The 26,781-nt window shown below is 48.8% G+C and overlaps 1 protein-coding gene across 4 annotated transcripts; it reads right to left on the minus strand.

Annotated features, from left to right (window-relative positions):
* Window positions 1–4,353: 4,353 nt before the first annotated feature.
* Window positions 4,354–24,493, minus strand: Cpa5 (carboxypeptidase A5). Of its 4 annotated transcripts, none has more exons than XM_050141590.1 (11): window positions 24,226–24,493; window positions 22,213–22,294; window positions 21,020–21,154; window positions 12,951–13,049; window positions 11,728–11,829; window positions 9,658–9,759; window positions 9,210–9,320; window positions 8,679–8,769; window positions 5,411–5,610; window positions 5,050–5,113; window positions 4,354–4,682 (listed from the first exon to the last, which is right to left on the minus strand). In XM_050141590.1, exons 1-11 carry the CDS (start codon window positions 24,387–24,389, stop codon window positions 4,495–4,497), a joined length of 1,338 nt encoding a protein of 445 aa, XP_049997547.1. In that variant the 5' UTR covers window positions 24,390–24,493; the 3' UTR covers window positions 4,354–4,494. The 4 variants fall into 4 exon arrangements, with proteins under 4 accessions (XP_049997547.1, XP_049997546.1, XP_049997548.1 ...); XM_050141589.1 differs by having other exon boundaries at window positions 5,029–5,113; XM_050141591.1 differs by lacking the exon at window positions 12,951–13,049 and having other exon boundaries at window positions 5,029–5,113.
* Window positions 24,494–26,781: the final 2,288 nt, after the last annotated feature.

A 26,781-nucleotide genomic window follows, 5' to 3' on the forward strand; every position in this document is an offset into this window, starting at 1 on the left:
GAAGTTGGTTCTGAGGCCCTTCCCACGCTCTCTTCCCCCATAGATGCTGTCACAGATTCTATTGGGTGTCTTTCCAATATCTGTCCTTCCTTCCTCCTTATCGGAACTCTGCTTTTATTTGAAGCAGTGATGTGACCAGCTGCGGAGCAAGTTCCCAGCCTCCGTTGTAAGCTGGGCGGCGCCACATGGCGCTGCTCCAAGTCGTGAGATAGGAATTTGAGCCCACAGACAAGCCGATGCAGTAGCTCACACTTTTACCCCCTGCTCTTCCGGCCTGAAATTCAGATCTAGGTTAGGGGTAAATAGCACCGTCTAGAAAACAGACATCAAAATCCAACCATGCTCCCCGTAAAACCACTGACAGTGGTCTCACAAAACGCTAATGGGGCTGAAAATTTCCAGTCATCTAATATCACTGTAGCCACCATAAAGACTGGAATGCAAGCATGTCGCTCTGGCGTTTGTGGGGACGGCGGCATACTCAAGCCTCTTCTGCTTCCAGGCGTACCAAAATGTCATGCAGACTGCTACACATGCCACATGTCCCTTGAGGAAACACCTGTGTCCTGGGTTCTATGTGTACCCACCTATGGTTTTTATTGTCGTTTTAGAATGTACTTGTGGTGGGTTGAACGAGAAATGTCCTCCACAGGCTCATATATGTGAACATGTGGTCACCTCGTTGGTGGCAGTTTAGGAAGGCTGTGGGGTCTTTGGGAGATGGAGCCTTGCTGGGGGACCTACATTGCTGGGGGTGGACTTGAAGAACCTCTCCCCACTTCCGGTTCTTTCTCTCTGGTTTGTGTTGCAGTTGACAATATGAGCGGTCAGCTTCCTGCTCCAGCCTCCTGCTGCCAGGCCTTCCCTCCATTCTGGACTCTCCCTCTGGAACCATGAGCTCAGATACTCTTCTGTAAATTGGCTTTAGTCGTGATATTTTATCCCGGCAACAAAGGGAGCTCATACAGTCCTGTTTCTTAATCAAAAAAAAAAAAAAAAAAAAAAACTAGAGTATAGCAGACAGGTTACTCCAGAGACAGCCTTGTGGTTTGGGGGATATTATTTCTGAAAGCGCTGGAGATCGAACCTGGGGCCTTAAACACACCAAGCAAACTCCATCACTGAACCAACATTCTAAGTTAACATCTCTTGCTTGCCACGTCTCTTGATGATGTACTTAATCTCATTTTTTCTCCATTGTGGATAGAGAGGATAGGCCCTGCCGTATGCACATACCATGAAACCTGGGTGTGCAGTGGGCTAAAGCATCTACAGCTATGTAAACACACTATGATGCTTGCTCAATGATGAAACCGCTGGTGGCTATGTCCCCACTGTTACGTTACTGTGTCTCCAATAACAAGACAGATTAGAAGGGTTTGGGTTTCCAGTGCATCAAAATAAATCACTGATCAGGTGGTTTAATCCACACACCTTTAATCCAAGCACTCAGAGGCAGGTGGATCTCTGTGAGTTCAAGGCCAGCCTGGTCTACAAAGGGAGTTTCAGGACAGTTATATATAGTTACATAGAGAGAAACCCTGTCTCAAACAAACAAAAACAGTCCCTGAGACAGCCCTGGACTGCCTCTGTTGGATGAACCCCACCTGTTTCAGCCATAGTGAGGTAAATTCTGCCACACGGTCACATATAGCAACGTGGATGGAGGTGAAGCTGAGGAGGAGAGACGCCTCCACAAATCTCAGAGCCTTTCATACGCCTGGTGCTGCCAAGAGCTAAGGGAGAGCAAACAACCCAGATGCAGGGCCTGCCTTACGGTCTCAGAGACCAGCCAAGATGAACAGGGAAACAAAATCAATTAGTTGCTAACGATCAGTGCTTCAAAGGAGATAAATGAGGCCTTGGAAAGGAAGATTATGGGAGACAATGATCTATGGGCAATGGATGGTCCTAGGGCTAAGGTTTATAAGGAAATGTTAAAGGGGAAGAGTGGGCAAAAGAACGTTCCAGAGAGGAGAAGCAGCACACGGAAGGATCTCTAGTGGGAGACCCGGAAGGGGCTGAGATGGATAAAAACCGGTTGTCTGACCTGGGTGGGGTTTTGAAATCATCATTTTTGGTTGTTGTGGTTTGGTTTGGTTGTTGTTGTCATTGTTGTTTTGGTTGATTGGTTTGGTTTGGTTTTGAGAATGAGGCCATTATAGGCCACATCCATACAAGCCCAGAGACAGAAGCAGGAGGATCTCTGTAAGTTCTAGACCAACCTGGTCTACATAATGTCTCAAAAAACAAACAAACAAACAAAACATAATAAAAGATCACCTCTAGCCATTAACATCACACAGGATGTCTTGACAACAGGCTCCTAGCATCTTCAGGGAGCTTGAGAGTGAGACATCTTCAGGGCCAGCTGCACCCTGCTTCGCTGTAGTGTGTGCCCTTTAACTGCTGTTATCTCTGAGTCTGAACCTTCTCCCAAGAATGAGGTCCTTAGCAGTTCCACCTAAGACAGCTAAGAGGAAGCCGTGCATTGAATCCCATAATGCCCTGGAGCTGTGCTTGGCCGATAGTAGGTGCTCGGAAAGAACTTAACACCACATTACTAAAAACCTACCAGCCAGAGCTCCTGCCTCCAGGACAACCCTGCTCCAGCTCCTCCTGCCCCACCCCGGAAACGCAGGTTACCTGTCAAGATGAAATCCTAATACCTTCAGGATGTGCAAGCCTCCACGATTGGACAAATAATGACAGAAGTTTCAGATTTACACAAACCAGGTTCTGGATGACTTTGTAATGCTTTTTAAATGCTCTGAAACAGCTTCCCTTATCTTAAAAATGAGCTTATTGAGTCAGGGATAAATAGTTCACAAGGTGCTGAGACAGGAGGATTGTCATGAGTTCCAGGACCAGCTTGAACTACAGTGTGAGATTCTGCTTCAAAAATAATTTTGTAATTTAAAAATGAGTTTATTAATACCAGTAATGTACCCTCCCATGAAGATAAAATGAAAATATTTGTGTAGGGGTATAACCACACTTGAGTGTGCAGAAGTAGAACCCGTTTTATTTATCTCCAGCTCATATGAATGTAGCCTGTTACCCTGTATTTCCACTAACAGAAAACTTTGGGTTGGAAATTCCAACTTGATTAAATCACTTCCGGCTTTAAAAACACCTCAGTTTCTTGTGAAAATTTTAGCTAGAATGTTCTGTCCTCCTCCACTGCTGGTTCTTCCCCTTTAGGTAATCCAGCTTCTTGAGGAGTTAAATGCCCTGACTTCCCTGGGACGTTCCAGCTGGTCCTCTGCATGTCCATCTAATGACAATATGCCATCGTGTTACAGGCTGGCCAGTCATTGGCCTTGGCCTTGTCTCTCACCTGCAGAATCTACACACACACACACACACACACACACACACACACACACACACACATGCACACACACGAACTTTTTTCCCTTTTGGTCAGAATTCTTAATAGCCACAGCTCATATAGCTGCCTCTAATACCAGCCCAGTCCCCTTAGTAATTTGCTGCTTAGGCATCACAGTGAATATGGGCCTTGTCTAGGTTCAAAATAGTGACTGTAGTTTGATCGTCTAAAATCACCTCCTTTCATGAATGGTTTCTCTTTTTGCAGGCTGTAGAGGGGCTTCTTCCTATATATTTCTGCTTTCATCCTTTTCTGTGTCACTCAGGAACTAGCTTATGGGGCATCTAGAATCTTTAACATAAACACACACACACACACACACACACACACTTGCATGGGGCCTGACTTTTGCAACCAAAAGTCTTGCTCTCAAACTAACGTTTCCGCCTCAGACTTCCACAAATATTGCCAGCCTCCATTTGATTTCTTGCTTCTAGAACATACCAGGAGGCTCTCTTCCTTGCTGCCCAATAGTAGGTGATGGGACCCCACCTCCTCCTCTCCCTGAGAAAGTCCTGCTCAGCACACCCCTAACCTGCAGTAACTGCTTGATAGCCACAAACCAAGAACTTGTTCACGTTCAGACACGGGGCCAGTGCAACCCTTTGGGGAAGCACCTCAAATGTCCCCCACCCCATCCCCGGTGTAAGAGGAAGGTGGGAGAAAGGACAAGGACCTTCTTCTTCCTGTTTAAATCAAGCCTGGTCCCCCTCTGGATTTCATTAAAATGTCAAAAACTGCTGGGACAAATGTATATTTTGATTATCCCTAGTGTTGGGGAGCAAAGAGAAGAAACAGCAGAGCTCAGGCCCCATATTTTCCTGAAGACAGTGTGTGTGTGTGTGTGTGTGTGTGTGTGTGTGTGTGTGTGTGTGTGTGTGTGTGTAGGAATGTCCCGGACACGTCAAATTGCCCTGAGGGATGTCTAAGCAGACTGTCCCTTCTGGACACTGAGCACAAAGAGGTGGCAGCCAACACTAGAGGCAACAGGCTGTTTCAAACTTACTTCTATTTTCTAAGGATCCAACAAGGGTGTGGAAGAGATGCTTAACTTGGGGTTCAGGAGGCATCCCAGACCTGCTCTGGTCTGAGTAAGGTGGCTAATAGGGGTGTCTCAGGACATGTTTCATGATGGTCCGAATGGCCATCCATGTCTCCTGGGCTGTGGGAACGATCTGTGAGGCCGGCAGCAGGAAACCGTATTGTCCAGTGTCCCGGAGCTCGAAGCTGAAGGCATACTTGATGCCGCTGTCATAGGCCCAGTCCACCGTGATCCCACTGGCTGTATCTAAAAGGAAAAGGGCAAAAATGTGCCCGGGGAAGACGAAGGTGTGACCACAGGATACAGGGGAATCCTGAGTTGAAAGTGGGGTGCTGCCGCCTACCTGGACCTGATCACATCAGACTTCCTGACTCAGACCTCATCCTGGGCCCTACCCCACCCACCCACAACCAATCTTCCCCCTTGCAGAAATAGGCCAACAGACTGAGAACCTTTCCCCTTGGGGGACTTTGAAATAGGCCAGCTACCAGGGTAGATAAAGGACTGCCTGGATACCAGCATCCACCCAGCCCGGCTAGGTCAGGGGTGCTGCTGCACCTGCCCTGCCCCAGGTACATATGGATTCACTCACAGAGGGTGGTACTGATACTACCGAAAGTGTACTCCGTCCCGTGCACCTTATGCAGAGCTTTCACTGTATCCTTGGCAAGATTGAACTGCAAATGACAGACAGAGGGTAAGAGGCCGGGGCTCCCCAACCCAACCCCTGCGTGCTCGGCAGCTGGTGAGAAATGGGAGCCCTGGAAGTTGACCATGTAGACAGTGCCATACCTCCATCTTTGAGTTTTATCACACATGAGAACAACTCTACCGATTCGTTCTATTATGGGGTCTCCCTATCACTGGTCCTTCATACTGGGAGTCAAAATCTCAATCCCCTGGGCATGCACCAGGGATGGACTTTCCTAGAGAGAGGCTTTCTGCTTTCCCACGCTCTAAACAGCCAGTCTTACCAGCTCCTCGTGGTTTGGCACAGGCTCCAGAGAGTGGCCATAAGGATACATGACCATCTGAGAGTAGCTGTGAATGGAGACCAGCGCTTTGAAGTTCCCGTGGCCTGTGATGAACTCCACAATTGCAGATACCTCTGGCTCCGACTGAGGTGCCGGCCCTCGGTACGTCTCTGAGCAGGGATTTTTGTTAGAACCATTTCCTGAAAGTAAAGTAAAGCCACCCCAATGGTCAGATGTGGCAAAACAGTGTTCACCAAACACCATTATGGCTTGCAAGTGCCTCTTGCAATTTGGTTGAGGTCATGTGACAGCTTCTGGCCAATGAAAATATGAGTAGAAATGATGTGTCCGTTGTTTCGAGACTGTTAAGGAAAGAGGTGGCGAGCCCTGGTAGGTAGCACGTGCCTTTAATTCCAGCACTGGGAAGCAGAGGCAGACCGATCTCTGTGAGTTCAAGCAAGGCCAGCCTGGTTTACAGACCGAGTCTTGGAGAACAGTCCTGGCTACATAGAGAGAACCCAGCTCAAAAGAAAGAAAGAAAGAAAGAAAGAGAGAGAGAGAGAGAGAGAGAGAGAGAGAGAGAGAGAGAGAGAAGGGAGGGAGGGAGGGAGGGAGGGAGGGAGGGAGGGAGGGACAACTCCACATTCTCTTCTCTGTGATTGAAACAAAGGACTCTTAATAGAAGCACCATGACTCAGCAACTCTGGGTTTGCAGGGAGCACCCTGGCTGATCCTTTGGCCTAAGTCCGACTGTCCACTAGAGAGGAAGGCCTGCCAGGGTAGGTGCATCCAGAAGCAACCCAGGCCTCCGATCCAACCCCAGCCCCACGTTGAACGGCAGCCCTTTGGTTGGCTCTTTTGGGGTTCATGCTAGTGAGGGCCTCAAACGCGGTATCTGGTGAAGCTTGGTCCCCAGCCACAGCCCTAGAAGTTCCATGACCTTGTGGACCAGAAAGACAGTGTGGGAAAGGCAAAATGGCTTCCCAGAGCTGCTCGAGGCTGGCCTAAGAATCACAGGAGAGGCTTTTGAGAATTTTTTTTTTTTTTTTTTTTTGAGAATTGGAGGAGAGGGCAAAGAGGTGTGTGTGTGTGTGTGTGTGTGTGTGTGTATACTCATGTGTTACTACATGCATGCCTGTGTGCATGCCTGCATGTGGGGTGGTGGTGTTACTGTTACTCAGTGACACCCCCAGGCCTGGGCTTCCATTTTTTGGTACATTGAGTTTGTTGCTTCTCTAGGACTTAGGTGCCTGGCCCATTTCCTCAGAGCCATATCATATAGTGCTGGACAGGGCTGGTCAAGATCTGTGAGTTAGCAACTCATGGGGAAGGTAAATTCCCACTTCCATCTCCCTTCTACCTCCCAGAAGGGACTGCGGCCAACATCCAAGCCCTTCTCAGAGACCAGGGATGGCCTCCGACTTCTGAAGCTTTGAGAAGGTACCAGAACAGCCTTCTTGTCCCCACGCCAACAGCAGGCTACTGCAAACTGCTCCCCAGGAGTTCAGGTAGGGGTGACACAGTGCTCTAAGGGATAGTCACCAGAGTCCCCAAAACACAACAATTAAGACAGCCTGAGAACCATGAACAGGAACTTCCCTCCTGAGTCACGTGTTCTTCCTGGCCAGAGGCAGCCCAGAGGCTGTTCTGTCAACAAAGAACGCAGCCCCTCTCGATTGGGTGGTCCTCGCCTAAGGTGGGGGACCCTGGTTAGAAGGGGGGAGCAGTCCCCCCACCCCCCGGATTGGCACTGGCCGGGCTCACAGTGGCCCTGTTTGTTGTGTCTATTGAGTTCCTGCACCTGCTCCACTTGACGAATGACAAACAGCAACAGATGAGCAGAGCGGAGAGGCCGAAAGCTTTGTCTGTGTTTGCAGCCCACGCAGGGAGAGCCGTTCCCCTGCCAACGGCCAGGTGGCCTTGCCCAAATATGGAGAAACACTTGAGGCCATTAGTTCTAGTTTGAGCTCAGCAGAATAAACTAATCGCCCCTGCCCAAACGGGAATTAGCTGCCTGCCATTCTGACGTCCACAGTCAAGGTCTTCTGAGCCTGCCTGTCTCACAAGTATCTGCTAATGGATTCGTTAGCTGTTTATTTTTCCTTCTCTAAAGATGTAATTGTGGCAAGAAGAGGTCTCGGGAAGTACACTGTGAATTATTAAAGCACTAATCTTCGGGTACTGGGATTATGGGAGCTTTTCTACCCCTGTGGGCTCTCCTACCCCCGTAACAATTTTTACATTGTGTACCTACAGATTTGATTTTACTTTATTTGTTTACAGACAGACCCACAAATGCTATTTTCTTTAAGACAGAATTTTATCTACCTCAGTATTTGTGAGTACTATCAGGTCTTAGAGCCATGGCTGCCTGCCTAGGTTAACCCTGGTCAATCTGGAGGCAGACAGGGCTAATTTTACATTCAACGATCCCTGACCACAGTGGCCACACATGGCCCTGATCCTCAGGCACCCACCACCATGTGACCTGGAGGCTTTCCTACCCATCCTTTAGACATTTCCACTGCTAACAAACTCTAAGAAGCCAGATTTACAGAGCCACAGACACCTACAATATTTTATCATTAATCTAATATCTAGAATATTCTACCATTAGCTTGGGCACCAACTTATGGATCTGTTTGTTAATAGCAGTGGTTTGGTCTCCCTTGGGGAGCCAACCCGTGTCTCCACTGTGGAGTACAGATACTGTGTCTGGGGATGAAGGCTGTGTGGATCCTGTAGATGACTCTGGCTGGTCCTGAAATCCGACCCATCCAAATTGCTACTTTACTGGGATCCTGATAGTTCCTCTGAATGGTCTTGGTTTTCCTATTTAGTCTCTGTGCCTTTGGCACATGCTGAGAGAGAAACAACCAGAAAAGCTAATCAAAGAACTCCGGAGAAAGCAGCCAAGCCAGCCATGGGATGGTAGAACTCTGCCAGGATGAGCTAGCTTGCTGGAGCCTTTCTCTGCCATGTTGAGGATTTGATGATACTTGCAATGTGTCTTCATTTTAATAGCTAAGAGTTCTCTTATAAGTTTAGCATATGGATCCACGTATCACGTATACAATCTCACCTACATTCCACAGTCAGCCTTAGCTGTGTGCTCACCTGACCCTGGCCATGACGCGCATAGACTAGCCAATGATGTTGTCTATGCCTCCCGACTCATGAGTCAACCCACCCTGACGGTATGAGAGAACCTACTGAAGACCAACCCCTCCTCCTCAAGTCCTGCCCTGGATGAAACAGATTGCCATACCTCCAAAACCTGTCTTCCAGTTCCTGTTGAGGTCTACGCCGATGCAGGAGATGCCGGGACGACTTGACTTGTTCTTCCGCCACAGGCGATTCTGAGGAAAGCCAGGGCATGCAGCCTCGTTAATTGGGCCCACTCCCAGGGATGGGATAACTGACATCCTGGCCCATGGAAAGGGAAGATGGTCCTAGTGGGGATGGAAGGAGCAAAAGGAAGGAGCTGGCAGGGACAGGATGGGTTGATACGGAGGTGGGCCCGACCGTGTGCAGACTGGATCTCCAGTGGTTCATGTGAGTGCCGGGAGAGAAAGCTAATCACACGCTACCAATGGAAGCTTCCTTGGGCAGTAGGCAGGTTCTTGGAAAAGATGGTTTTAATCCCATAGCCTTAATACCCCTGCAGTTCTCTTTTTGCCAGACAGCCTCTCTGTAGAAAGCCCCCAAAGAAGACAGCCGGAAGCCACCATGACATTTCCCTACCCCAGCACACACCCCAGGTAACCATATTAGGGATCCCACCCCCAGCTGCCCTTACCATGCTGTGGGTAAAAGCAAAGCCATCGGGGTTGGTGACAATCTCGATGAAAATGTCCATGGCATTCAATATTTTTTTCAAAACATGGTCTTTGCCATATGCACTGACAATCTGCAAGAGAGGGTGACAGTAGCGAGCCTTCCAGGTGTCCCTGGAGGTGCAGCAGGACTCTTCCACAAGAGGAGGTGGCAATGGCTCATCAAACATACACCACAGAGAACCAAACGCTTTAGTCTTAAACAATTACAAGTCAGATAGACAGACTCCCTAATCGGAAAAAGGTCAGAGCATATGATAATGTTCCAAAGGCCAAGGAAGGACCAAGAACCCTGAAGTCAGAGAAACTGACTCAAATTTTTCAACTAGAGGTCCCTTTCAATCCACAAAAATCCCCTTCCCCTGGTCCCAATCCTTTGATGCTATTCCCTAGTTGCCAGTCATAGCTGACCTTATTCGAGATCCAGATGCCAGTGGCATGGGTGATCCACTCTCGGGAGTGGATCCCAGTGTCGATCCAGACAGCCCGGCGATTTGAACCTCCAGTGCTGAACTGGGGAAAAGGATCAGACCACAAACAGAGGTATGACCAAGACAGCCACGGTGCTGTCCCTCAAGATGCTTCCTCACCGTCTGGAATGAATCCGTATGGCAGAGCACTCAAGCTGATGCAAGGAGGACACGCTGGTCCATGCACACACACTTGTGAAGAGGGAACACATACGGTGGCTTTGCCTTCCAAGAACACCAGCTGGAAGGCAAAGCCACCCAACCCGGAACACAGAATGTCCCAAGACTAAAAGTACCTTAAGACTTGTGCCTCTCATTCGGAGTGAGGTAAACCCAGACCCAGAAAGACAATGATCATATATTACTCCTAAGTGGTTTTTGAACATAAAACAAAGAAAACCAGCCTACAAATCACAATCCCAGGGAACCTAGACGGCATGAGGACCCTAAGAGAGACGTACATAGATCTAATCAACATGGGAAGTAGAAAAAGACAAGATCTCCTGAGGAAATTGGAAGCATGGGGATCTTGGGACAGGGATGAAGGGGAGGGGACAGGCAGGAGAAAAATGTAGAGCTCAATAAAAATCAATTTTAAAAAAGTAGAAGTGGACTTCATGTATGAAATTATCAGAGAATTAACTAAAATATTTTGAACAAAAGGGCAATTACTTGGAGGATTTTGTAATGAAATGTGTTTCCACTTGCAACTTAGAAAAGAGGGGCAGGAAATAAATTGAATTAGTTGACAGTGTACATGGACCCCTAAAACCTACTTATGAAACTCACAGTGCATGTTTAGAAGATTGTTACTTGACACTTGAATGAAAACTAAATTTTCCTGGTAGCTGATGATACTGTTGCAAAGCTTGGATATAATTTAGAGATGAGAGAATTAAAATGGTGATTGCCTACAACATCAAAAAAAAAAAAAAAAAAGACTAGTGTCTCAGCGGGGCAGTGGTGGCGACTTTAATCTCAGCACTCAGGAGGCAGATTGAGGTGGATCCGTGAGTTCAAGGCCAGCCTGGTCTATGAGAGAGTTCCAGGGCAGGCTCCAAAGCTACAGAGAAACCCTGTCTCGGGAAAAAAAAAAAAAAAAAAAAAAANAAAAAAAAAAAAAAAAAAAAAAAAAAAAAAAAAAAAAAAAAAAACAAAGCCTGGTGCCTCTCAGACGTTAATGGGTATGTGTTCTCATGTATGCTATGGTGCATGAGTCTGGAGAAGTGGTAAAGTTTGCATTTCTGATACATGTGCTTCCAGGTGATGAGGGGAATGATATACAAAGTCACACTTTGAGGAGCAATGCCCTTTTAGAGAGAGAGAGAGAGGACCGTGGCAATGCCTGGTGAGAGGTCAAAGCAGAGGCAAATCAAGTCATGGCAAGGTTAGGTGAGGTCATGTGACTGTCCAGAAGCATCTACCAGAGTCCTGCGAGTGCTCAGTGCCTAGCCTCCTTGACAACTGATATCAAGTCCCCACATGGTTCACACGCTGGACCACAGGCTATGGATTCTTTTCTAGGAGGATGTGCGTCCATCATGAACAAGAGCACTACAGTTTGCTCAGGCTGTGTTCAGTGGCCCCCTGAAGGGCTGGAAGGTTTCTCTAGAGCTGAGGGCCCATCTGTAGGGCTCCTAAAACCCGACACCCTCGGTCACTATCAAATGAGCCCTGGGTTCTCACTTACAGGTAAAGCAAGTTTGGCACTGCTTACAGGTAAAGGAAGGGCACTGACTCACACATGCACCCCGAGCTGAGGTGACAACTGCCACGCCACATTCCTGTCTCTTTGACAACCTTCCACTTCTTCCCGCCCAGGTCACGGCACTGCCGCCTGTCTATAGCTACAGAGGGGAGCCCCTGATTACACAAAGCTCATGGGTCTGTGGTATAGAATATGCACCTCCTTGCTATCCAGAAACTTCCACCCAGCCACTTCTTCATGAGCTCGATCTTATGATAAAGACATTCACTGTCTGATCTACTGCCTGACGCAGTAGGCTCTTACCTTCAGAACAAGAATGGACCGATTTTCAAAGCTGTTGCCAATGCGAATTTTGGAGACGAGATTAGAATGTTCAGCTGTGAAGCTGTCGATCCAATTGTATATCTGAAAGCAACGAGGTCTATCAGACTGGCAGTTAAACGGGGAGGGGGTGAGTTCCAAGCTTACCAATGGATACTGTTCATCCATCTCCCCTCCTTATTGCTTTCCCGCTTCCCCTGAGCGTCTTGAAGATCATGGCTCAAGAATTGCAAATCCCAAAGATACCCTCAGAACTAAAGGACATTGAGCTGTGGCCTGCTAGAATGCCAGGCTCCTCATGCCCATGCAGAGCTGTATTTTCACTGAGAGAACAAAGTGTGTTGAGCCCTCTCAAATCCTAGCAGGAGCTGCCATGTCTGTAATCCCAGCCCTTGAGAGGCAGAGGCAGGGGGATCAGTAATTCAAACCAACCTAGGCTACATAGGAAGGCCCCGTCTAAAAAAATAATCACGGATAAATAAATAAATTCCTAGATGTGGTCTGCATGGACCTCTCGGTTGAAAATTCATTCTCGTGCCTTGGCTTTATCCGTCTGACAGATCTCATAAACTGTGGAGCCCTGTTTTATCTTCCCTCTCCTTCTGCACTCAGCAGCTTGAAGGGAAGGGTAGTATTTTATTATTGTTGACATCCATAACAGTGACAGTGTATATTAGTTCATTTTCTTGTCCTTTCAGTACATATCAGTGAATAAACATTAGAAAGAAAACGGATTCTCCGTTACAGGTCTTATGAATTGGGAACAGGGGTGGAGGAGACCGTATCAGTAATGTCGTGTCCTGTACAGGCAAACGAGACCTGTGCCTCGAGTTTCTTTCTGGAGTGGAAGTTTCTGTACCCACTTGTCTGTTCCCCCTTAAACACATGGCTCAAATCAGCCCTAGCTGGCTGTCTCCACTACCATACATTTTTCTCCAAGTATAAGCAACTGATATTTCCACAAGTATGGCTTCCCAATGTGTCTGGATTGCTGCCCCTCATACCTCAGGGATCCACAGCCGGGGCCACAGAGCACCAGGACTGGTCCCGGGGAGGTCAATGAATCATAGTCAGGTGCCTCCAGCTACTCTGTTCTGGCCGGTCATGAATCCACACCTTAGGGTGCCAACCGAAGCGCCATCCCGTAGGCTCTGAGCCTCCTGGAGACCCCAAGGGGCTCAGGGGCTTTCCCAGGGTGGCCCTACCTCCTCCAGAGTGTGGTAAGAAGAATAGCTGAAGCCGCTGGTGCTGCGCTCCAGCCTGCGGGACCTCGCCATGGCGTCCCTCTCTTCGTCCAGCAGCACCTATCCGATAGGAAGACACACGAGAAAAGCAGAAGAAGGCTCAACCCACAGCAGCGACACCGGGGAATGAACCACCACGATCGTGTGCCATGCAACGGAAGGGTGTACAGATGAAGAGCGATCCTCCGTGTACTGACATCCGTGCTACCTTTGCCCAAATGAGCGCAGAACGAGTCAGTCTGAAGAGACAGGTTCTAAGCGTCTCTGCTCCCAACCCTCGTGTTACTTGCTGTGACCTTAGTTGTCTTGGCTGTGCGGCCTCACAAGATAAAAGGTAGTAATGGGTTTGAAGGGGCACCAAGAGAGATGCTCACGGGTTCCCGCCAGGGTTGTTTTTGCACTTTTTAACACCGAACCATGGACACTGAGCCCCCTGGGGAGCAGATGGCTGCTCTGATGTCCAACAGCGACCCTTCTTCTAGGAAGCAGTCTAGACAACTAGTATCCAAGCCACTCAGAAAGTCAGGCATGGACAAAGCCAGCCCAAATCATGACGAACGAGTCAATATTCTCACTCCTCACGTTAGCTACTTGCCAGACCAGCACACAGGAGCCAGCAGCAATGCCCTGGAGTGCTGGTTTGCTGCTGGCATTCAACCTTCGTGGTCACAGGACGGGAGTGCAGTCAAATGCCTCAGCTGACTATTGACCGCTCAGACTACCCGTTGCTGAAATCACTGCTGGGAACCTGCTCCCAGCTCAGGTAAGAGAGTGACAGGCAAGCCCTGACATAAGGCACCCCAGGACTAGCCTGGGTTGTTCAGTGTGGGAAGCGCCCAAGTCCTCTGCCTGAGGGTGTGAGCCAGCATCCTCGTTGACCCAAAGGGGCCTCCTTAAGCTCTGGGTCACAGTTTGGACATTGCCTTATTTGGTGAGCAGTGCCTTTTGGTCTATGAAGTCTCTTTATCCTCTGTTCTCTCTCTCACTTGGTCAGATGACCAGATTCCAGGGAGGGAATTAACTCCGGGTCGGGGTGTTTTAGAGATAAAACAGATTGGAGAGGTGACAGCTCGTCAATGCAAAGCTAAGAAGTGGCAGAGATGAGATGAAAGCCAGATCTTCTGGTCCCCAGCCCTGGATTCCTCAAGTTGAGCTATCAAAGACCAAGGACTAACAACAATAACACATACACACAGATATGCATATTTGCGTGTATATAAATAAATATAGATAAAGAGAGGAAACAGAAGTAGGCAAAATGTTAACAGCCGAAGACGCCATCATATCATTCTTGCAATTAAAATTTTTTTCAAGTAATGAAAAATCAAGTATCCTCGAGCACAGGAAAACAAGACATTAAAATGCCAAAAATAAATATAACAAAATGCTAATGGTGCCTGTTCGAATAAGATTAGAGTTTTGAATATTTTCCCCCATACTCTCTTTTTTACATTTTTGCCAACATGCTTAGACTACTTCAGTGAGCAAGGGCTTTTACGTGAATAAATAATACCAGAACCAAAGCCTTAATACTTGTGTGAAGTGCCAGCTGCAATGTCTTCTGTCCCCAGGACTGGGGAAGGGAGAGGGTCCCCACCCACTGCTATATCGGCATGAGGCTACTTGTCCAGTGGCCCATGCATCCCCGAGGGCCCCGTCTGCTTTCTCACAACCCTCAAACTCACAGATTATACATTTTAAAACAGGACTGGAAAGCAATGTCTGGGGCTCACATGACTTACTGTCTCAGCACCAGCTACAGGTTCAGTAATTGCAATTACCATGTTTTGAACTAGGCTGGCCCAGCTAGGATCTTCCCGCTTGGGCAAAGCCGGAATAACTAGGTAAGTCAAGACATGGCTGGAGGAGACCGGATCCTCGTGGGCCACTCACGAGTACTACCGTGGGAAAGCTCCCATAGAAGGAATGTGTCTTCTTCCCAGGAAATCCACCCAAAGCACAGCAGCCCACCGTGACCAATGTATATCTGTCACCGAGGGCTGGTCCAGTCAGCTGTCGTGAACAGCTGTGAGAAGACTGACAGCTGGGTCCGGGCAGGCCTGGTCTTTCTCTACACCCACCAAAAATAAGCTGCAAGGTCGGGAGTTCTAATGCCCCAGGGTGCAGTGAGGCCTGAGCTGGGGAGGTTTGGTGGGGAACTGGGAAGAAAGTCACAGAAGGTCCAGTTCTTCCAACAGGGCCAGGGACACCCATAGCACACAGCCCGGAAGAGTCCAGCCTGGGTCCCACAAATCAGGCAGGAGGCAAATGGGAGGTTGGCACCAAACTGCAAATGTCTTTTCAAACCCCCTCCCGGTCCCATGAAGAGATAGGACACCCTCCTAGGAACTGGGAACCCTCAGCCCTTACAGCTGGACCTCAGTTCTAGGAACATTAATCGACCCTGGCCTGAAAACTGCACAGATGTTTGCTCCCTCCTGGGGGTGAGGGAAGAGGCTGAGAGCTGAGAAGGAGGCCTAACACCGGTTCAGGATGTCAAACACCCCCATCAGGCTCCTCAGGGGGAAGTTAGAACAAAAAGCTTAGAAGTCGGCCATTTGCCCTCCCTGGAAGCCATAACCTGACAGGGACAGAGAGACCTGAATTGCATTCATTTATTACAGGGATAAGGAAGTGTGAGGCCGTAAGGAAAAAAAAAGCAGCCCCATAGTGAGGGAAAGAAGCAGCCTCGGGACCCCAACGGTGGAGCTGAGGTCTGAAGAACGCCAACTCCATGCCCCCTGCTCCACCCACAGCCCTCCGTAGACACAGCTCAGCAAGCAGTTCTCTTGGATTCTCTGTCTCTCTTTTCTAGGCCTAATGTTTGCTATGTAAGTGCATATATGGGAGGTGCTACTGACCTGCCGTTGTTAAAATGAGGCCCCTCAGCAGTTAAGGCTGAACCCTAAGGCAGTGAAACCCAAGTTAAAACACCACACACAAGCAACCATCTTGATTGACACGGCGTGGTCCCCTAGTCAGGCTGTCTCGGATGAGACACTAACACTGACCTCAACAGTTCCCCTTGTACAATGAGGGTCATTTTATCTTACACTCTAACACATACTTAAAAGTGCTGTCATAAGGAGCAGCCTGACACACGGTAAATTCCAGCTAACTTTAGCTAGGAGGAGGAGGGTAGTGACCATGACAAGGGGCTGGGAAAATAGGAGAGGGGACAGGGACAGTTTAAAGAGGGGTAGACGCTGACAGGGAGGCAAGATTTTTTAAAGCAATGAGCAAATAAACCATGCAGACAGACACCTACTGGAACGGCATTCCAGGGGTGACACCAGCCACTATAAAGACTTGAGGTGTGGGTATAGCCGAGGACCCTGAGGCAGGAATGTATCAGGCAAGTTCTAGGAATGTCAAAGACGGCGGCTGGAACCGATCACTAGACAGCAAGGATGACTTGGGGGGGGGTGGGGTAAGGGGTGGCTCACTCGGAAGCCTTGGCTTTTTCAAGAACTTTGCATTCATTTTGAGTTGGAGAAGCCCCCCAACAACTTGCCTGCCCTTTCCTTCCTGCTTTTATTTGTTTGTTTGTTTGTTTACTTACTTACTTAGACAGAGTTGTACTATCTAGCCAGCCTGGAACTTAACATCCCCTTAGCTCCATCTCCAGAGAGGTGGTTTGCCCAGCCCCAACTGGAGATTGTCAAGTAGGGAATGGACATAATCAGATTCACACATTTTGTAAAGGACCCATCTGGCTGCCATCTTGAGAATGGATAAGAGGGAAGCAAGGATAAAGTTGAGGAGAGAAATTAGAAAGTTCCCGAACACAGCCCGCCACTCCTATAATCCCAATTCTCAAGGAGGCTGAGGCGGAAGTTTTAGTGGGTCCCTTAGTGGGACACTGCTGGTACAGGCCCCCAGTGATAGTTATGCTGACCCGCAGTGGTAGTTTGGAATGTATCGGAAGTGTTTGAAGGAAGAGCCTGCAGGATCTTCCGTAGGCTGGCTGGAAGGTTTGAGAAGGAAGTCCAGAATGGTTCCTAGGGAACTCCTGAGCTCCCAGAGGCTGTAGAGGAGCAGATGGAGACTTAGGATGTTGCTATTGTACCTGTAAAGTTTGCAAAGACCCTCAGACAGCCATGCGAACTATAGGAAGGAGGTGCTAGAGTTCAAGGAAGACCCCAGCTGGAGACACGGGGGTTGTTGGGGGTGGGGGGGTTAGCTCCATCACCCTGGACCAAGGTGTGGAGAATGGTCTGAATGTTCCTGCCAACAAGAACACCGTGGTCAACAGAGCAACCAGGGAACTCACAGAGCTGGTGACAGTACACAGAGGCCAGGAGGCCAGGAGGCCAGCGGAGAGACACCACTAAACCGCACCAGGGAAAGATGTACAATCAACTGAGCAGAAGTGGACCCAATGTCTCTGTGTCTTTGTCCCGGACCCTTTTGGTGAAGTGAGGGGTAGACGGCCTGCCAAAGGAAAATGGTAGGCAGAACAAATAAAAAGTCAGTATTTCTAGTTTTGTTCTAGAAGGAAGCAGAGAAATAGGGCATACCCAATGAGGGGGGAAAGAGAGGGATCGGGAGGCTTTTTTCCAGAGCTCAATAGCGCCCATTTGTATGCTGATGCGGGCCAGCCTACAGCGAGGGGAAGCTGCTGAAGCGGGCTTTATGCTAAATTGTATTTCTCTCTGGATGGTCAGAGCACGGGTGATTTTTGTTTTCTTCTTGTGCTTTTCCCCTGTTTTCCAAATTATCTAACATGAATATTTATTAATTTTGTAATCAGAAAAAAGCCATTAAAATCCGAAGAGCTGATTGCTCAAGTGAAGCTTTCAGTGGTGACTCATCCCGGGGAGGAAGAAAAAAAAAAAAAAACAAACCACTGAAGGACCGAAAAGAACGAAGAGGTGAAGAAAAATTAAATGCAAATCAAGCACCCTCAGAATCAGATAATTTCTTGCCTGGCCCACTGCAATTTCCCCACCAGCCTCCTGCCTGTCAGTCTCCCAGACCCTGTCCCCAGCTCAACACAGCCTCAGTAAGAGCAGCCTTTCTGAATGCAAATCTGATGGTGTGCGTCCTAAATCTCCCCCTTCTAGCTACGGTTTGGGGGGAATAAACCCCTCCCACTCCACAGGGCAGAAGATGCCCTTTACATGGAGTCTGGGCCCCATCATCAAATCAGGGTGGGGGGCCTCCTTCCCCACAAGCCCCCCTTCCGTGCTCAGCCCCACACACGCACGGGTAATTACTGCTTCACAGCGCCGGTGACGTGCAATGCCTCTGGTATTCGCTCCCATAGCAACCTGTGCACACTCCATCAGGGCCCTCACCTTCTCCACTGTACCCACCATTTACTCCCGCCCTCCCAGCCCCCACTCTCTCCCGCTCCCCTGGATACAGCCCTGAGTTCGGTGGGTTTTATTTATTTTTTATTTTTTTCAGTTCCTGTGTTTCCTATTGCCTTGCCCAGTACCCAGCACACAGTAGGCGCATGTGTGTCCACGGGTGGAGTACCCAGCACACAGTAGGCACACGTGTGTCTGTGGTGAAGCAAGCAGAGCTGCCTTTCTAAGTACTCCCTGGTCCTCTCCTCAAAAGTCTTCCCAGCCTCTGGATAAAAATCAAAACCACCAGTAAAGGTTTTCATGAAGCCTCCGTGCCTGGCCCCAACTGCCAGACACACTTCTTTCTTCTTTCTTTGCCTTCTCATATATATTAATTCAGTCAGCCCTTATTAAGGCCCAGCCAAGGCCAGGGGTGCACAGATCAATGAGAAAAATGCAGCTGGATCTGGAGGAGACCAATATATCAATAAGGACCCTCCCCACCCCCGTCCATGCCAGTCCTAGACCCACTGACATCATTCAAGCTACCTTTATGGAAGGCTCACTTTGAGGGCACAAAGCTAGTACCAGAGCTGAGCCTGGGTCAGCCTCTCAAATAAACTTGCTTCACATCGACCTGGGTGTGCAAATCCCTTCCAGGCTTGTCAGTACTTCTGAGCCTGTAGCCTGCACCCCTCCCCCACTGCCACCACAAATCAACCAGGAACAACAGCCTCTCCCCACCCCTGGCGCCCTCGAAGCCACAGAGTGACCTCAAGGACGGCAGTCCAAGCTTGATGCTTTGCAGACGGATGGTTGGAAATTCTGCTTGCAGAGGTTAGAGCAGAGAGCTCAGGGCATTTTCCTGGGAAGGGGTCCCGTAGGAATTCAGGCTTGGGGACTTCAGGAGAGGCTATCTCTAGAGGGGCCGGTGAGGGAAACACAGGGCGACCCACGGACTGTCCCTATCATGCAGAAATCAACAGTTTTCTGAGTGTCTGTTTGCTAAATGCTGCTGGGTTCCCAGGGTTGATGCAGCAGAAGCAGGGGAATGGGAAACTCCAAAACGCAGGCATGGGTTAAAAAATGAGAACTCGGTCCTGTTCTTTTGATGTGGTAGCCTCTTTTGTCTGTGTGAGTTTCCCCATTTTTGTTTGTGGGGGATTTAATTAGAGAAACATCCCACCCCCACATGTTGAGCGGGAAACAGATGTGTCTGATCTGGGATAAAGGACTTTGAATGGACCCAGTGCCCCAGCCCTGTGCTGGCCTGGGAAAGGAATGTTGCCTAATGCGTTGATCCCTTGGCATGCGGTGTCAAGTGTGTGCGCGTTGGGAGGCTCTGTGTTCCCACACTCTAAGCCTTTAGAGGAGATTAGAGCTGAACAGTGTGGTTAGGAATGAATCTCTGTGGATGCAATTCTACAGGTACATAGGCTACAACAGAATCTGCACGAGGATGCAGCCTGGGAGGCTGAACATCTGAGTGGTACCCAAGGATCTGTTATGGGAGGAGGCCGTGCTACCAATACCCACTCCCCTTATGTGCAGGCGGTGCACAGCAGGGCCAGAAGACAATGTCTCTCTCACTCACTCTCCACCTTAGGTTTTGAGACAAGGTTTCTCCCTGAACCTCTTGTTCTCTGAGTCAGCTAGACTGGCTAGCCAGAAAGCCCCCAGGATCCTCCCTCTGTCTCCACCTCCCCAACATTGGGATCTCAGGCTGCTGCTGAGTTTGAGATGGAAGCTGGCAATCCAACTCAGATCCTATGCTTGAGTGGCAAGCACTTCAACTGAATCATCTCCCCAGACCCGTCCTTGAACACAGCGCAGATGAAATCCATTTTCATAGCGCTTAGAAGACAGTGGACGAGGTGGAATCAGGTGGGGGCAGGGAGTTTGGGAGTTTAAGATGCCATTCTCTGTGCCCTAACCTGAGCAGGGTCTGCCATACTCCCCAAGCTATTGGAAGAATCCCATCTGGGGAGATGCTCTGAGCACACTGGGTACAGGGAGGGGGGCTAAGCATAGCAGTCTTTGGACGTCTTTCCCCCCACAGAATCCCTCGTACCATATGTCTGAGACCTAACAGGGGACAAGAGGAAGCCATCAGAGGGGCCTAGGAAGGACCTTGGCTGTTCCCTTCTGTCTCCGTTTTCCCTTATACTTTCCTGGTGGTTGCCAAGTCTCCCAGAAGAGGGTACATCACACTGTGAGCTCGCCTTGCCTCTATGAAGGAATTCTGTCCCAGACTTAAAATTCCTCTTTAGAAATGTACACTTTAATATTTTATTTAGTTCGTTTTTGGTTTTGCGTGCGTTCATATATGCAGTCGTGTTTGTTTGCTTTTTGTTTTGAGACAGCCTAGGTACCCTAGGTTGGCCTTGAACCCACAACTCCCTTTAACTAGGATTACAGATATGTGCCTCTGTGCCCAGTTCTATGTCCAGTTCCATGCAGAGCTGAACATTGAGCCCAGGGTCTCATCCATGCTAGGCAAATACTCTACTGAATTACATCCCCAAGCCCAGAAATATACAATTTAATTTCTTCCATAATATGTACACAAACATACAACTGGATATCCACAAGCAAGATGTCTGCACTTGGCCTGAGGGGTTTTTGTTTTATTTTGGTTTGGTATGTTGTTTTTTTTTTTTTTTCCTCCATGGTGTGAACCAACGAAAATGAATGTGGAAAATGAGATTCTCACTGTGACCCAGGGTAGGACCTCACCTGGATGTCCTTTATCATGACGGTGTAAACAAGGTTGTGAGACTTCAGATAGTCTTTGACATCATGCAGCTCAGAGAAGGGAACTCTCATGTCCACAGGGAGGCTAGGTCTGGCTGGACCACGCCAGAAGTCCACCTTGTTCACAAAAAAAAGAAAAAGAAAAAAGAAAGGGAGAGGAACAGAAGGAGGAAGGGAAGAAACACAGCTGTATTTATCGCCTGCCCTTATATTATATATCCCCCCCCCCCATAGGCATCTTACAGGGCAGGGGGAGAGGGGAACTAGGTTTCTTTTATACTTCAAAGTGGTCCAGGTCCATAAAGAAAATCCTAGGGTATGCCGAGAGGAAGAAATCCGCCCCCACCAAGCTTCTTCTCCCATTTCCTGGTCATCTTACCGCCCTGCCTCACTCATCCCTTGCTCTGTCACCTGGATCCACAGAGCCCTAGAGTCCCTACAAGTGAGACCGTCACCACCACCACCTGGGACATTAGCCTGGTCAAGACCAGGAGAGGCAAGCATGACTTGTGATAGTCCCCCGAGAAGCAGAGTCAAAGGAGGAGGCCGCACCCTGTGTCTACCTATAAATGTGTAAACTGGAGACTCTGAGAGCGGGAGAATCCCTTACTGATAGGGCCACGCCTACAAGGAGCAGCCAGAGCTTTGGGCCACGTCCAAAAAGAGCTGGTTGTTTTACAAGCCCTCAGACAAAAGCCCCCTCTATTATAATTGTCAAAGAAAATGTTTTCCATTGTGAGAACTTGTGGAGGACAAATGTTCTTGGAAACAGAAACCCGGGCTGACAGACACCAACCCAAATACCACACAAGTTTGCCAAGCGAAGCCACTCCAGTCGGAAGGCAGATGTGAGCAGCCCCTGTGCTTCGTGGCACGGCAGCAGGGACATCTGTGCTTCCCTGTGGCTTTAGGACGCTGCAGCTGTTTTCAGAGCGTGCTCGCCATTCCCCTTCCATGACAGAGGGAAAAGCTAAAGGGGTCACAGCTTAGAAAGGCCACCCAACTTCATGGGGACATTGTGGCAGAGGAGCCACACTGGAGTTGTCCGCAACTTGAGGAACATTTTTGAGACCTCAGGAAGGTTTGGGGGTGGAAAGAGTAAGGGGACCAGACAAGGAGCCTAGGCGGACAGTGACAAGGGCTGCGACAGTCGTGTTCCCGAGAGCAATCCTCACCTTCTGGGGCTTCAGGCCCTCCAGATCCCTCAGCAGTGACAGCTGCTTCTCATCTTTAGCCAGGACTCGAAGAACCTGGTCTCTGGGAAGACATGGGGAGAAAGCTATGGTGGTGCCCTGGAAGGCTAGGTCGGTAGGAAGAGGAAGGCAGGAAGGACTCAGCACACAGAGCAAAAGGGATGAAGATTCGGGAGGGATGGATTCAAAGGGGCTAGGGAGCCAAGGGCAGCTCCGCATACTGAACCTCCACGAAAGGGAGATCAGAGACCTCCAGCCTCTCCTGACAGTGGAGCTGTGCTCTTTCCTTCCAGTTGGGTAGGTCGGTGCACAGTGAAGAGCCTAGCGTCCCACATCACAAGCGCCGGGGTCTGAGGTGGGATGGTGCCGGCTCTCTGCCTGCTTGTTTCTGGGACCCAGGAGGGGACTCTTTCTAAACTGTGTCTCTTTCTTATTGTACAGTCTGTAGATCAACCTTCTGGGACACTGGGAGGCCTGGTGTGCACGCTTGAGTTTGCTACCATTCAAAGAAGGCTAATAGCACATCTACTTTTGATATGAGTGTATAGTCTAACAAGGATTAGCAAATTCTTCAAGGAAAATATAAGCCTTCGGCACCAAAGAAGAACATGTATAAAATCTGCTGCATGTGATTTTAGAAGTTTTTAATTTGTTTTTTTATTGATGTATATTAATTGTACTTAATAACTGACGTCATTATGACGGTTTCATGCATGCATATAATGGATTTTGATCCTGTTCACTCTTCCCCATTGTCCTTTCTTGTCCCCTCCCATTTCTTCTGGTCTTTTCCCTCTTCCCAATTAGTCTCAATTTTAGGGGATCCTCTCAGAACCCTAAAACTTCATCCTGAGCTTCAGATTTAGAACTCTAGATTTGGAAAGGGATAATAACATAGCCAAGACATCAGCTCCGGAGTATGAGTGGGAGGTCAGGGAACCTGAAGGGGTTCTGGATGAGACTGAACCTTCTGTCTGGTCTCACCCAGGAGTACACAAAGACACACACACATGCACAGACACACAGACTTACAGACATGCACACATATAGTCAGACACACAGTTACACACATACACACAAGCAGACACACACAGAGATACACACAGACACATACACACACTATACAGACAGACAGACACACCACACACACACTATACACAGATACACATACACACAGACACACACACAGCACATGCATACATACACACAGTCACATACCACACAAAGACACATACACACACAGAGAGACACAGAGACACATACAAACACCACACAGACACACAGACACGCACACCACACACACAGACATACACACCATACACACCACACACACACCACACACACACATAGACACACAGACACACACACCACACACAACCAACCACACACACACACATACAGACACATAGACACACACACCATACACACCACACACACACCACATACAGACACATAGACACACAGACACACACACCACACACAACCAACCACACACACAGACACATAGACACACATACCATACACACCACAACACACCATACACACCACACACACACCACATACAGACACATAAGCACACACACGCACCATACAGACCACACACATTTATACACACCACACAGACACACACACATCACATACAGACACATAGACACACCACACACACCACATACAGACACATAGACACACACACACACCACATACAGACACATAAGCACACACACGCACCATATACACCACATATATACACACCACACAGACACACAGACACACACACATCACAGACACATAGACACACACACGCACCATACACACCACATATATACACACCACACAGACACACAGACATATACACATCACATACAGACACATAGACACACCACACACACACACACACACACACACACACACACACACACACACACACACACTCAGAGCATTTAGGTCTCCTCCCTCCCAGCCAGTCTTCCTTCCCACAGAGCAGCAGCAACTCACCCTGTGAAATTCATTTGGCCCCAAGCTACAGCCAGGATAAAGGTGCAGATCAGAAGTGTCCGGCTGCCCACAGGGGACAGCCCAGGACCTGTTCCTCCTCCTCGGGGGCCCTGCATGCTTCTTTCTCCAGGTAAGCTTCGGGGGCTTTCTTCCAGTTTGGCCATGGCCTAGGCCTCACGACAGCGCATCACCTAAAGGCCAGCAGGCAGGGCCTGAGAACGGACATTAGGCTCTAAGGGTCTAGGTCTAGCATGTGGTACCCACAAGCCAGGCCCTGAGAGAGCCAGGCCAACCCTCCTCCCTCCTTTCCTGGTAAGGGGGTGGGAAGAGGGGGGGAAAGGGAAGACAAGACTCTTTTCTTTCCTCTGCAGGATGGGGAGGAAATTCCCTGCGCCAACCTCCTCACGAGCATCAAATCCTCCATCTCCAGAGAAAGAGAAGTAGCTAGTGGCTCTAGGCTGTCCCCTCCACACACTGCTCTTCCACCCCTTCCCTTCCCACACACTGACACTGTCACTGGGCTAGATGCTCCTACACAGAAGAGAGTAAGCATCATTGAAGGGTCACAGGGCTCAGGACAGAGAAGGGGTGCTCAGGCCCTGTCTAAAGGAACCGGGCCTTTGACCTGCTCTAATCTCAGGGACTAACTCGCCAGTCAGGTGGTGATGAAAAAATACCTTCCCTCCTTCCCTCACAGAAGACCTGGAGTATTAAATGAGACAACCTGGACGAATTGGCTTGGTGAAGCCTGGGACACGTAATGTCTTATTATTTAGAAGGCATTAACTCTTAGCCACAGGTCTGAACTCCTGTTGCGAGGGCGAAGGGAGGGTACAGCAGAGGAAATAGATATTGTACAAGAGAAGGAATTCAGTCAGGATGCCCTGCCTCTGTCATTGGGGAGCCACCACTCCACTGAGACAGGTGGAGCAATTTCTGCAGGACGTGAAGGCCACAGCAGTGATTTCTATATTCTCAACAAACGGCAAAGTTCATTTCTCAGTCCTGCAGAAGCCCTACACAGTCTCCTCGTGGTCTGGGAACAGGAAGAACAAAGCAGAGGCCAGTACACAAAGTAGTCATCTTGAAAGAACGGAGAGAAAGATGGGGCCTGAAAAAAACAGGATGAATCTAACAAAATCCGAGAGGTGGGAAGATTCCAAGACAAAACCCAACAAAGTTGTTCTGTCCACAGAGGCCACTTAACTGTCACTAGAGACTCTCCGCAGCCCCCTCTCCACCCATCCTTTCCCACAATGGCCAATTAGCAGACCATGTGTGTAGAGGGGGTCACTCTCCTATTGATAGCTGGCCCTGCTCTCCACCCCGCCTGCCCTTACTCCATTCTTTCATGGGTCAGCTGTTCAGATGCGCCAAACTCTCCTAGAACCCCAGCTTTGGAAACGTGCAGAAAGTAACATTAGCAAAGGGCGTAAGGACCTAGAAAAGAAAGCAATCGATTGTCCGGCCTTAGTTGCCTTAAGAATACAAGAATGAGCTGGTAAATAATAGCTCAGAAATTCAAAAGAAAAAAAAAAGTGGGAATGGTACTAGTCACCGAAAGCACCCAGCATCCTCTTGTTCAAAAGCATCATTTTAAGCCACTAACAAGGAGACAACTATCCCTGTACTTGGTTTAGGAGTGGGAGAGAGATGGAAAGAGAGAGAGAGAGAGAGAATTAGAGTGAGAGTCAGGGGCAAGGAGAAAGAAAGAGAAGCGTTAGGAATTCCAGAGAATTCTATAGCAGCACTCCCAATAGAACTTTCTAGGATAATGGAGATGTTCTACCTTCACATCGTCAAGAGAGCACTCCACCGGACCCTTGGCATGTCTGAGAAACTTTTAATTGTGCTTCATTTTCATTCATTTAAATAGCCCCACTTAGGGAATGCCTACAATAGCAGCCGGCAGAGTTCAATAGGAATTTGTGTATTTACTCAATGAGCAGCCTACTGGAACACCTACTATGTGCCAAACACTCGCCGAGATCTGAGAGTAAAAAGTACAACCTAGCCTCATTGTTTCCCAGGGGTAAGCTGTGAAGAGCGCACAGCAGGTGGGCGTGGTGCCTCTGCCACCCGGGAGAAGCACGCAAGGACAGACAACACACAGCTGCAAGTGTCCTTAAACAAAAATTTGTTGACAGACTTACTTTCGGCAAGTGGGGAGGGTTAAACACCCAAACAATGCTGCCCAAAAAAGAGCAACTGGGATGCAGGATACAATATCTTCAAAAACATCTTTCTAAACGCATCGCCGGGTTGCCATACAAGTAAGTGTGTGCAGACCCAACAGTCCTAAAATGTCAGCCAGACATCTGAGAGCCAAGCAAGCCTTCCCCTGGGTTCGCAGAGCCCTGGCGTCTCCTCCCAGAAGGTAACCTCATATCTAGGCTGATTTCCACCCCACCCCACCCCCCATTTGCTTGGATAAGAAAGAAAATTTTCTTATCATTGTTTTGATTTCTTTGAGAAGCCTTTGTTCCACTCTCATTCTTGAAGGATGTTTAATGGGTACAAATCCCACTTGATCTTTGTTTTGTCTCCGGACACACT

This window comes from Alexandromys fortis, unplaced genomic scaffold, assembly GCF_014885135.2.
Source record: "Alexandromys fortis isolate MF-2015 unplaced genomic scaffold, M_Fortis_MF-2015_v1.1 scaffold_44, whole genome shotgun sequence".
NCBI classification, from domain to species: Eukaryota; Metazoa; Chordata; class Mammalia; order Rodentia; family Cricetidae; genus Alexandromys; species Alexandromys fortis.

Coding starts and splice junctions, on each gene's coding strand:
- Cpa5 (XM_050141589.1), bottom strand. CDS start 24,389: ATGGCCAAACTGGAAGAAAGCCCCCGAAGCTTACCTGGAGAAAGAAGC. Junction 22,295..24,225: donor GGCCAAATGAATTTCACAGG/GTGAGTTGCTGC, acceptor ATGTCTTCCCAG/AGACCAGGTTCTTCGAGTCC. Junction 11,830..12,950: donor CTTACCACACTCTGGAGGAG/GTAGGGCCACCC, acceptor CGTTGCTTTCAG/ATATACAATTGGATCGACAG.